At 35.3% G+C, this 12,703-nt stretch overlaps 1 protein-coding gene across 14 annotated transcripts in view; it reads left to right on the forward strand.

Annotated features, from left to right (window-relative positions):
• The window catches only part of NFIB (nuclear factor I B), a 442,962-nt gene that overhangs the window by 379,467 nt on the left and 50,792 nt on the right, over positions 1-12,703 (forward strand). For all 14 annotated transcript variants that reach the window (XR_013996633.1, XR_013996634.1, XM_081103042.1 and 11 more), the window contains exons 5-6: positions 1,154-1,274; positions 4,204-4,322. Coding sequence is in view for 12 of the 14 variants with exons in the window: in XM_081103042.1 (XP_080959168.1) it covers positions 1,154-1,274; positions 4,204-4,322 (240 nt within the window). In the remaining 2 variants the exon portion in view is untranslated. The remainder of the gene's footprint in view (positions 1-1,153; positions 1,275-4,203; positions 4,323-12,703) is intronic.

Here is a 12,703-nt window from a genome sequence, read left to right on the forward strand (position 1 = left end):
GGTTCATTTATACCTCTTCATCTTCTCTTAGCATGTTTTTGAACTGTTTTATCTTTGCTGACCACTTAAGCCTGCAAGGGAGGAAACTTGGGAAAGGAAAGAAGGAAGGAAACTCATATTTATTGATCACCTTTTATGTACCAGGCATAATGGTGGGCTTTTATCACTTTTTACCTCTTTCATCCTCAAAATAATCATAGGTTATTCTTCTTCTCATTTTACTGTGCAGGAAACTGAGTTACAGATCTTATAAGTGGTAGAGTAAGTTCAAACTAAAAGGCTCTCTGGCTCCCAAGACTGTACTCATTCTAGCACAACAACCTCACGGATTTATTCAAAATGTCTAGAAACAAATGTTTTAATTTAAACAAATGTGCAAAACTCAACACAAATATACAAAAATCTCAGTTCATGATATAGCAGCAAAATAAAAAAAGATATCTTTACAAAATAATACCTTAAAATATGAAACTCCATGTACATATTTTACATAATTTATAAAATTGTAGCATAAACACTTTTTTAGAAGACAAAACATAATTATTGAGAAAAGCTACACTAACCATTCCTGTGAAACCTGAATATCTATTTTTTGGGAAAAAATCTTGGCTTTCTTTTATATTTTAAAATTTTTCTAATCTACTTGCCATAATACAGGAATTATTTATATCAAATAATCATCAACATCATGATTTCTAATCCATTCTTATGTTAAAGTTATTGATTCTATATTGACTATAGAATAATATTTGGTATTTATGTATGAAATTGTTCTATATTTATTTAACGATGATTTGACTTTTGGGAGTCAGCTTCATACAAAGCACATTGCTCCAATGCATCGTAGACTAGTGGGGTGACAGACAGAGATAGAGCAAATACAAATGAGTTAGTGAGAAAGGTTGGAGAGTTGAAGTTGGGGGAGAGGTAACCAATAGTTACAGCTTGAATGCCTCGAGTTTGCAGACTTGAACTTTGGTATCAGGAGGAAGTTTTCAAATTCTGGCACAGCATATGGTTGATATTAGAGTCTTGAAAGTAAAGAGAGTTCTCCTCCTTGCCCAGAGGCTTGGAAAATATTAGATTATTACATTTGAATAAAGATGACAAGTGTAAATGTCATTCCCAATGTTTCATTTGTTTTATTCCTCAGCACCCATAACCCAGGGAACTGGAGTCAACTTTCCAATTGGAGAAATCCCAAGCCAACCATACTATCATGACATGAACTCGGGGGTCAATCTTCAGCGGTCGCTGTCTTCTCCACCAAGCAGGTAACTGAGAGAGAAGCTGCTTTTGTTTTCAAGTATGTGTGCAAGTCGGTAGGTAGGGAGGTATGCAGCTAGAGAGGCAGGAAGGTACAGAATAGGGGGAACAAGGCAAAGAGTGAAAGAGTTTTTGCTGATTTCATGCATATTTTTTCATCTTTCCTGGTGAAATTTATTTTGGCATTTCAAAATTAAATGTAATTGTTATTCAGAGCATTTTTAAAAAAAAAAAATTTGGGGGGAGTGACCAGGGAATTATGAAAATGTTATATGATTTTTATCCTGTCTGTGGAATATTGTGAGTTTTGTGCTTTTCTGTGAAATATTATAATTCTACAAGTTAGCTAATTCTTTTGACAGCTTTAAAAATGATGTTCCCTTGGCAATGAACCCTGGTTTATGATTGACCCATCCTGGTAACTTTTACCCTAATACCAAAACCCAGATGGGGACAATGAAACATGACAAATAAAATGTGTCATTTACTTATACTTAAAAGCAAAAGGGCTTATTCTAGGCCAAAGTTTACCAAGTTCTTCAATTAGTCAATATTCCTTAATAATTGAGTGAACTCTCAGTTACCAATGAAAATATTACATGCTCTGAGATTTGGCTTAACCAGCCTTCTTTGTAGAAGAACTACAGCTAGATTACTTTACTTTTTAGTTCTCTGTTGACATTCTCATTTTTCTCTCTTGACCTTCTTATTCTAACTTTCAGTCTCACAGGTGTTTAAAAAGAGGTTTTCTATTTAAATGAGGGATAAGTCGCTTAGAAAGTCATTGCACATAGGATTTCATTATACGTTCCACTCTTGCAGAATAGTAGAAGAGGATTGAGGTAATGAGAATTAAAGGTGAATAAATAGTACAGCTTTGTTGGTTTTCTTTTTGAGTTAAATCTTCAATATATGAAGACCCATTTCATTTCCAGAGAATTAAGTATACCCATGATCAAATATAATTGCATACATGGATTCCAGAGCAAAACATACACTTTATAAAATTAACTTTTTAGAAATGAAAAAAGTCAGGCTAATTATTTTTCTATGCTATTTTTATAATGAAAGTTAATGGTATTTCAATTAATTATGGGGCTGTGCACATTTATATGTTTAGTATCTAAGTTTAATTTTATGGTCGAACTGAACTTTTATATAGTTAGATTGCATAGCAAGATAATTAGGTTTATTATCACTAAAATAGTCTGTGACATCGTGAGATCTTAAAGTGATTTAATTTTTCTAAATTTAAAAAGTGAATAGTAATTTCTTGTTTTTTTCTGATGAATCAGTATGTTGTCAACATAGAGTTTCCGTTTTCTTATGAAAATCTTTTCTCCCTCATTTTAAGTTTTCGGTATTTACTGCTGATTCAGAGATGGGATAATTAAATTAGAGGAGGGTTTTAAAAATATATCTTCTAACTTGTGATACCATAGAAAAGAAACTAAAGAGCTATTACTTACTCTCAGAGTGGGTTAGTATGGATAGAAATTACCACTTTCTGCATTGTGTTAATACTGTGTGAGCTGTGAGTCAAATATTAATCACAGGCGTATCTATGAATATGCCCAGACATACACATGCCTCCAGGTTTTGGAAACAGTACAGGAGCTAGAGCACAGCTTACTTGGTGTCAGACTGTTTCCATCATTAATATGCACTGGGCAACTCCCTGAATTTCTCCATATTTTCCTCCCCACGTGAAAGAAAAGGGAGGTTTGGTTTCTGTGTAGGGCTCCAGAGCCCCAATCCAGCTCTGAAATCATATGACATTTTGTTTGTCACTTCATTAGGTGAATTCAGAAGGTATTTGTGTGTGTGTGTGTGTGTGTGTGTGTGTGTGTGTGTGTGTTTAGTTTTTGCCTGGATAGATGTAAATAGGGACTTCGTAATATCAGGAAAAATATCCATTCTTATAGTCAACTAACTGTTTAATAGGGCATTGGTGGGGATATATGAAAGCAGTATATCAAGCTATATGGCGTGTGCCATAAAATAGCTTTTTAACCTCTGTTCTAAATACTTAATAATTGGGATGAGCCATGTTTTCTTGATTAAAATACATCATTTTAAAAGTATACTGTGTGGCTTGAATTTGGCAATGGCCTGCTTTTCATGGGTGATCTCAAGAATAAAGGATCAATACCCTAATTTTTTCAGAAAAGATAGAGAAGAATATATGAAATAGTTTATAATTGTTAAAGTACTATAAAATTTTTAAGCATTATTAATTATAGGGTTACCAATAATAATTACTACTTAATAAGCATCTTCTAAGTGCTCTCCACTCAACTAAGAGCTTTACATTTAAGAACTCATTTTATCCTCTCACCACTCCCCTTTGAACTAGGTTTTTATTATTTCCATTTTATAGATGATTAAACTAAGTTTAGAAAAGTTAACAAGCTTACTGTTAAGAAGTAGTAATTGGCCTACATTTGACACTGAGCTGGTTCTTCCCACTCCAAACTTCATGTTCTGTTCTACACCATTACCTTATCTTTGAATTAATATGAAAAGATCACATTGTTAATATCAACTGCTATGCAAATGAACATTATTAGTATATGTAGTATAAGAGTCAGGGACAATATTAATAACAATTCTGAAATTAGTACATGTATCTCAATTAAGAATTCACTTTTTACTCCTAAAATTGCTTTGGAAATACATTTCAAAGGTAAATATAATAAACATCATATTTGTTAGGCAGGTACAGGTATAACATAGTACTATAAATGATACATACACCTGAAAACAGTGTTACCCCTGTTTGTGTCTTGAATACTCACCGTTATTTCAAAATGATTCTGAGATACTATTGTGTTTATGGAAATTTCCACCGGAAGAATCTTCTCAAATTATATGCTTTCAAATGCTGCACATCTTCCTAGAAAGCCCATTAACATAACTATTGTTGTATTTTAACAGCAAAAGACCCAAAACCATATCCATAGATGAAAATATGGAACCCAGTCCTACAGGAGACTTTTATCCCTCTCCGAATTCACCAGCTGCTGGAAGTCGAACATGGCATGAAAGAGATCAAGGTGAGTAACAAGCAGATGCCTCGAGGGACATTGTAGTAATATGTCAGCTCATTTCATGTTTCATTTAGTCAAAATAGCATAGTGGAACCAATATGGATTTTCTTTTTTTCATGAAATGGCTGCAGTAAAATTAGTTTTAAGCTAATGTGCTTGTTAGATGTTGTCAAAGTTAACTTTGAAAAAGTCCCATGTTTTTCGTGTTTATTGAGTTTATTTTTCAGACAGAATGATCTTTTTAGAGCCCCTGATTATGTATGGAACTAATCATTGTCTGTCTACCTAAGATGGTTAGATTGCAGCAGAAACACGAGTTTTGGTTCCATTAGATCCGTTTGCCTCTCTTTATGGGGTACTTTAGGGAGGAACCAACCCTTAATTAGTTGGCAGGTGCCAGTTACTGAAAGTTCCCATTGAAAGGGCATGATTCCTTCTGAAAGTGGTTACAACCTAAAAAAATAAGTAAACGTGAATGTAAGAAACTTTGTATCTGAGTCAACCTAGTTATACTTTCTAGATAAAACTATGACTCAATTTTAAGGCAGCTTTGGGGGAAAATATAACTTTAAGAAATAGGTATTATTTGGCTCTCTGAATTCAGACTTTGCTCCATTTTATTCTTAAAGTCTATTGAGCAATTTTCAACTTGTGTGCTGCAAGAATTTTTAAAACTCCTTAGTCAGGACACTGACCTCTTTTCTTTTAGACTATCAAATAAAAAAATAACAATAGCCAAAACAACAGTAGCCACCCAGTGTGAATGAATCAAAATTATACCTGATTTTTGGTCAGATCAGCAAAAAATATCTCCTGGTGTGCCACACAATTTTAGTTTATGTGTGCTACGAGATGAAAAGGTTGAAAATTTGCTGGTCTATTGAATTATTTCATCAAACAAACCCATGCCTGTTTGCCTTAATTAGAGGGAGATTATTAAGCCTGGAAATAGGAAAATTAGCTGACTGCACTTTGTGTTGGTACGTGTGCATGGATGGATACCAGTATGACTTATAGAATGAAAATTGTCTTTTAAATCAAATTTTGCATTTTATTAAAAATGTAAAAGCACTCTTTATCAGTAGTTTTAAGCCCGTGACGTGGGTATGTGTATCTGAGGGTTGGGAAGCTGTATGTCCAGCAATCTCAGGGCGCAAATAATTTAGCAGTAAAAGCCAAAGTCAGTTCTTTATTCATGACTATATTTTTGCTGCCCCAGATTTTTATACTGAATGCCTTAGAGTTTTAAGAATAGTGAAACATTTTCATGGAGGGGTTGGGTCTCCTTTAATAGGCTGAGATTTTTAACGGGTGAAGTAGGGGCTGGCACGGACATAGGCTAGCGCTGTGGGGAGTCAGAATGGCCATGTGCGCCCTGCGGCTGGGCACTGTGCACGTGGAAGGAAGTAATGGCAGATGACAGAGGTCATTCTAAGGACATTCTTGAAAACCAGCTGGAGAGTTTGGCTCTAAGGACACTTTTTCCAATCTGTTCTTTAGGCTGTAGACCAAATCATCTGTATAGAGCAAAATGATGCTAGCCCTGGCTGGGTAGTTCAGTTGGTTAGAGTGTCAATATCAGGGCACATACAAGAATCAACCAATGAATCCATAAATAAGTGGAACAACAAATCTCTCTCTCTCTCTCTCTCTCTCTCTCTCTCTCTCTCTCTCTCTCTCTCTTTCTCCCTCACTCTTTCCTTCTCTCCCTCCCTTCCTCTTTCTCTAAAAATCAATCAATAAATTACAAAACTCATAATGACATCACATCACTTCTCTGTTTCAGATACTTTAGTCACTTTCCATTCCTCTTTGAAGAAAATCAGAATTCCCTCATATGTCCAAAAGGCCCTCTTTCTTGTCTGTCTCTCCTTTGACACCCCTCCAGCCTCAGAGGGTTCCATCTGCTTCTTCTTACACTTGAGCCCCCTGCTTTGTTTAGATTTGGGAATATAAAACCCAAGACCTTCCTATAAGCCATGTCTCTGGAAGCTCCTCTTCTAACTCTCCATGGAAAGTTGTTTTTTTGTCCTCATTCAGGTGCAGCCTACATGGAGGCATTTCAGTCAGGTCTTACTGTTTTTCTCTCTTGGACATTGAGTATGGTTCCTTGTACTCGTAATATGTTATTACATATTTCTTTATGGAATTAATTGTCTCAGTCTGCCTGCATTATGAGGTCAGGGACTTCATCTATTTTGGATACTGCTGTAACCAGCACCTGGTAACCATGCTCAACACTTGGTGCATAATAAGGGCACAGTCACTATTGGACACATGCAACACTGATGGGCAGAGCACCAATCCTATTAGTGAAGGCAAGAAGAAAACAGGGACTTCCATCAGACTTGCAGAAGTGAGGGTGTAAACAAAACCCGCAGCCCTTTATATTTTATTGCCTGTTTTACTGACACTGTCAGTGTATTCTAAACAAAGCCATATTTTCCCCATCAGAAAATTATTCTGGAAAAGATTCTAATGGTGATAACATTGTGAATGTGTGGGAGTGGATATGTTGTTCATAAGTGTAGTGTTCTTTATTATAGAGAGTGTCACTTTGTAAGAATTGATTCCCCTCTCTGCCTTTTAAATCAAGCCAATCTCAAATCATATTATAAAACGTTCTTGAAAAGTAGAAGGGAAACTGTCATTCTCTTTCTCTTTGTAAAACCATCGTATTGTCTTGGTGATTTTATTTTGTCAAGATGACTAGAATCATTGGAGAAGTCTGTGAAGGCATATTATATTAAGAGTAAGGAAGAATGATCCATTCTCAAGTGGGCTTAAAAAATAAACCTCTGTCACTTTCATTCTGAAGAGCCTGAAGACTTTGTAATGTACACAATAAGCCATTGTGGAAAGAAGACTTCAACCACAATGAAAAAATGAGGGCAGTACAGTACTATCTTTATAAATTTGCTAAGCCAAATGCAGTCCTTTTGTTCTTAGAAAATTGCTTTTTTTTACATTTTCAAAGTAAAATGCCCCATGGTTGTTCTTGTCCGTCTTCAAATGTTCTTTAGAAACACTTGTCTGCCATGAACGGAATTTTCTAAAGGGCGTATTGAGTACCACTCAATATTTGTAATGGCTTTAGTGCATGTCTTATACTTGTTTCTCCCACAAAGCCCTGCTCTAATTGGTACTCAGTAACTACTTATTAGTTGAGTAAAATGTGCTTGTTTGTAATTGGTAGAAATATTTAAATTTTGCTATTAATTATTTCCTGGGTATGCTTTATTCTGCTGTGTTAACTTTGCATTAAAATCTATTCTTGCCATAGCCCTTAGCAAAACTGATTTTTGAAATATGAGAATTAAAAATAAAATTATGGACTATTCGTGACATTCTACTTATATTCTGAAATCCTAACCTAAACCATTGAGGTTTACTTCAAGTAGGCAAAAATAAAGGGAGTGATATGACCATTTCTAAGAGAAGTTAGGCAAAATTTTCATATGAAATCTAGATTCATGCAATGTTAACTGTTCAAGTAATTTTTAATAATTTAGTGAAAATAATATTTTAATTTTAGTTTATCACAAACATAATTAAGTCTATTCTTTTTCTTTTCAAAACACAAAAGTTACAATTTCCTGAATATAAAAGAATTATAATTTTTAATTTTTCAGAACATAGACACAAATATTTTAAAACTAACCACTATTTAATAGTGTTAAACATTGGGTAAGAATCTACATAATTTGCTAAAATTTTTCCTGGTGAGTAGCAATGGAAATTAAATTTGTCAGCATCTACATTATGTAATATTTATATTTTTATTTTATGTTCTTTTATGCATAGAGAAGGGTAAGAAAAGAGAAAAAAGAAAACTGGCCCACTAACAAGGATTATATAGACACTATTACATTCCTTTTCCAAATTCTGTAATTTTATTTTATTATTTTTTGCTTCGTCCTCTATGACTTCCCCAGGATTAAAATTTGAGCTGCTTTTACATCTGTTGAAAGCTTTTTTTTTGGATACTGCTTTTCATCATTTAGATTTTAATGGTTAAATGAATAAAACACAGTTAGCTTTTCAACATGCACGTTGAAAATTTCTCTTACTTCAGTTCTTACATCAGAAGAAATGTCATCTGCATTCTTGTCTACCTTAATTTTTTCCACCAGCGTCAATTCAGAGACAATTCCTAGTGGATGTACTTGTCTCAAAATCATTAGAGCCATCTTTGCAACTTCTGATAAAAGAGAGAGACTAAAGAGGCAGGTCTTGTTTTCTTCTCTAATTTAAGTTACTTTCAAGGGGCTAAATGTAGTTGTATTTTAATTCCCAGGAATTTAACAGGCTAATGATGCTAATAATTGTGCTTGAAAACTTGCAACAATTCTTTATCACTGTCACTTTGCACTGCCATTCTAATATTCACTGATTCTTCTATGTCTGTATATAAAACTCCTAAAACACTATTTAACAGACAGTTAGTGATAGGGTAAATATACTTGGAATATACAGCTGGGTTTTTTAAATGGAAATTTTAGCAGCTTCTCAGCCTGACCAGTATTTAAACAATTTGTAATCTTAGATAAAATGTAAATTCAAAATGATTTTTTGGAGTCATATTTTATTAACTTCTACACACTGAGGATTTAAGATAATTGGGCTCAATTAACATTTATCAAATGCCTATTATTCGCCAGGGATTTTTCTAGGCATTGGTCACACAAATCTGAATAAATTAAAATTTCAGCCCTCAACCTGCTAAACAAAAATATAAATTTTTACTGTTCTGAAAAATGGTTGTTCACAGAAGATAAATAATGTAAACCAATTAATGAGGGGGGTTGTCTCCATGCCTAAAAACTAGCGTACTCTTAAGCACTAGGATAAGTAACTCTTTACACAGAAATCCACAAATTGGTATGTGAACAAAAACTAATATTGATATGTAATTATAGTTTTTTAAAAAAATATATTTTATTGATTTTTTACAGGGAGGAAGGGAGAGAGATAGAGAGTTAGAAACATCGATGAGAGAGAAACATCAATCAGCTGCCTCCTGCAGATCTCCTACTGGGGATATGCCCGCAACCCAGGTACATGCCCTTGACCAGAATCGAACCTGGGACCTTTCAGTCCGCAGGCCGACGCTCTATCCACTGAGCCAAACCGGTTTTGGCGTAATTATAGTTTTAAAAGGAGTTTAGTTCGACTGGTGTGGCTCAGAGGTTGAGTGTAGACCCAGGAACCAAACGATCAATGGTTCAATTCCCGGTCAGGGCACATGGGCGGTTGTGGGCTTGATCCCCAGGAGGAGTGCGTGCAGGAGGCAGCCGATCGATGATATTTCTCTCTCATTGATGTTTCTGTCTCTCTCCCTAAAAATCAATAAAACCTTATTTTCTATTTTTTAAAAAAAAGGAGTTTAAAAATTTATACTGGACTCTCGATAGGTAATATTTAGGCATCATGTTTTGGTTGCTTTAGGTACTAGAAAATAACACTAAAAAATTACACTTCTGTCAGAGAAATAATAAGTCTCTTCAGCTCGTCTTTGTGAAGTTTTAATACATTTTCAAGCCCATGAGATTAATTTTGACCATTTTGCAAATGTTCTCATTTGTGAGATAGCCTTAAATCTTGTGCTAAATTTTAATTTAGACTTTATAATTGTTTTGTAAGAATATAGTATTAAATATCCGGTGAATTAAGCCAAAGACCTCAAGGGAACACTGGAGGCTAGACAGTATTAATGCCGGCTTGTGTCATGATATCAACCAGTTGTATAGGAAATAAATAACAGTTTGAGTGCTGTAGCATATTCATAGAATTGGAATCAGAGACCAGCAGTTTACAGAATATTAATAGATATGCTAGATACAAGAACACTCAACTAAATTTGAAAAATTCCACATTAACAAAAATTTAAACTTTTTAAAAATGAATGCATTCGTACAATATTTTATATACTATTGTGTGCTGTGGATATGAATGTCCAGGAGTGAACATCAACAGTGTGTTCATTAAGTTTGTGACTTCAGAGCCTTTTTTTTTCCCCATCCAAGAATCTATAGGTTCAACCTTGGAAAACAGTGCTCTCGCCCACATTACAGTCTGAAAAATGATATCGTCTCAAGATTTCTCTAGAGCTGTGGGAGCTGGGCGAATGGGCAGCTTTCACAAACAGTTGAATAACTACTATCTGGGAATCATTAATATTAAATGAACTTCTAGAAAATGGCAAGGCAAACAGCTTAGTAATCTTCCTGGAAGAATTTTTAAGCTCCCTTCGGGGACCAGATAGAACACCAACAATTCCTCACATTCCTAGACTCTGTATCACAGGGATTAAATACCACATTTTGAACCAGGCAAGATGAGACACACAAGTGCTTTTGATGGATAAATGTGCAGAGATGGTTGGAATTGAATGTTTAAGCACAATAGTCAAGCTTTTTTGGGGGGCGGGGGAGTGGAGGGTTAGCTTCTTATTATTGAAGACATGAAAAGTCAAGAACTTAGACGTGTGACAGAGCTTACAGTGAACCGCCGTGGCCCATGATGCCATCCGAGAGCAGGCTCCAGGGACACCTCTGCCACATGCATTCCATTCCCTTCAGCGACACCGCTGTAGGGGAAATCACAGCGCCAGCATCTCTCCAACCAAAAGGAAAACGCCAAGCTGTGGGTGAAGGCTGTCATCAGAATGCCTCACTTTGTGTACCGATTCATAGTTGTTCATGCTCCTTTCATGTACCCTAGTGAAGAAGAGCCTTTTGTGGGGGGCGAGCCTGTGTCCATTTTAGAAGGGCCAATACTGCTTCATAGGGGAAAGTTATACTCTATCTGCGGGCTGGAACCTCAGTGATTTGAAATGACGGCATTTGCAGAAAAACCAGGAGGGGTCATTATAATGTTCACAAAAATATACACAAAACAACTTGCTATTTAATGCTGGGTCTCTAGGTGGATGGAACACAGCCTAAAGGAGGAAAGTGGGAACCCCAAGGAAGACTTCACTAGCTTAGTGCACCAGGCAAAGTTTCTTGGAGTAGTAAACGGTTTTGTCGTGAATCCTTTTACCCATTGATTTCATGTTGAAGTTTATTTTGAAGTAGTTTCGAAAGCTACTGTTATATTGCCAATAACATATACAAGAAGAAATTGAGCTGTTAGGGGTAGAACACAGATTATTAGACTCTTTCGCGAGGTGTAGATGAAACGGTCGATTTTATAGCTAAGCAGTGGAAGGTTGAGAGAGCTGTCCCATCCAGTGTCCAGGTCATTAATAGCAGAGCCTAGTTCTGCTCTTTTAAAGCTGATTTTTTTCTGTTATCCTACCATCCACCTAGAGACTCGATATGTAGCCTCACCTATGTAGGGATAAATGGGCAAGGAGAACTTGCACACTGCTTAGTAAATCTTGGCAGGTGGACAGTGTTCCTAGGGGGCTTCATAGATTTCCTTACAGCTTATAGAACTAGAATGGGAGAGTAGGGATGAATTCGTGAGTTTTCAGGATTCTGGAAGAACTGTCAGGACTTTGAGATGGTAACGTGTATTTTCTTTTAAAAATGTTGGAGATGTGAGTGACTTTAATGGATAAATGTGGAGAACGGCTGGTTTGAAGTGGATGTTTAAGCATGATGTTTAAAAAGCTTTTTGTTGTGGAAAATGTCAAAAGTAGGGAGAAGCATAAAGCGAACCTCCATGACCCAGCTTGAACTGTTACCAATATTTTGCTGATCTTGTTGCTTTAACATCTCCCAGTTTTTTTTTTTTAAGTATTTTAAAGTAAATCCTAGAGATTTACTTGTAAATACTTAGTATATCGGATGGTGACTTTAAAAAAATGACAGCCCCAATACCATTATCAATTTAACAAATATAAAAACAATTCCCTAATATCATCTAATATATAATCCATGTTCAAATTACCCAGAATATCTTATAGGTTGTTTTGTTAAAATGAGGATCTGAAATGGGTTACATATCATATTTGTATTTCAGTCTCTTTTTAACCTATGAAAGTTATATTAATTTTTTCTATATTAACCATATTTACATTAACTCCTTTTCCTAAATCATTTATTTGTTGACAAAACCACATACAGTAAATTTTTTTCAGCAAATATATATATAAATGAGGAAAACTAGACCCTCCTGCCATTTGTGGCTACCTTTTGACTGGATTAAAACTTTATATAATACTTTTTGCTTTTAATCCCTATTTAAAAAACACATTTTACCCACCCATTAAACTGATCACTACTGTGATTGAGAAATTTGATATAGATCACACCGCCAATAAGTAGGAGAGGTAGACTGGGAACCCTTGCGCCTTCAGCTGGAAACCCCATGTTCATTATTACTACATACACTGCCTTCCAAGCAAGTCCTCATGATGTTATGTTTATGGCTTTGCA

This window comes from Myotis nattereri (genome assembly GCF_964212035.1).
Source record: "Myotis nattereri genome assembly, chromosome: 12".
Classification (NCBI taxonomy): Eukaryota; Metazoa; Chordata; class Mammalia; order Chiroptera; family Vespertilionidae; genus Myotis; species Myotis nattereri.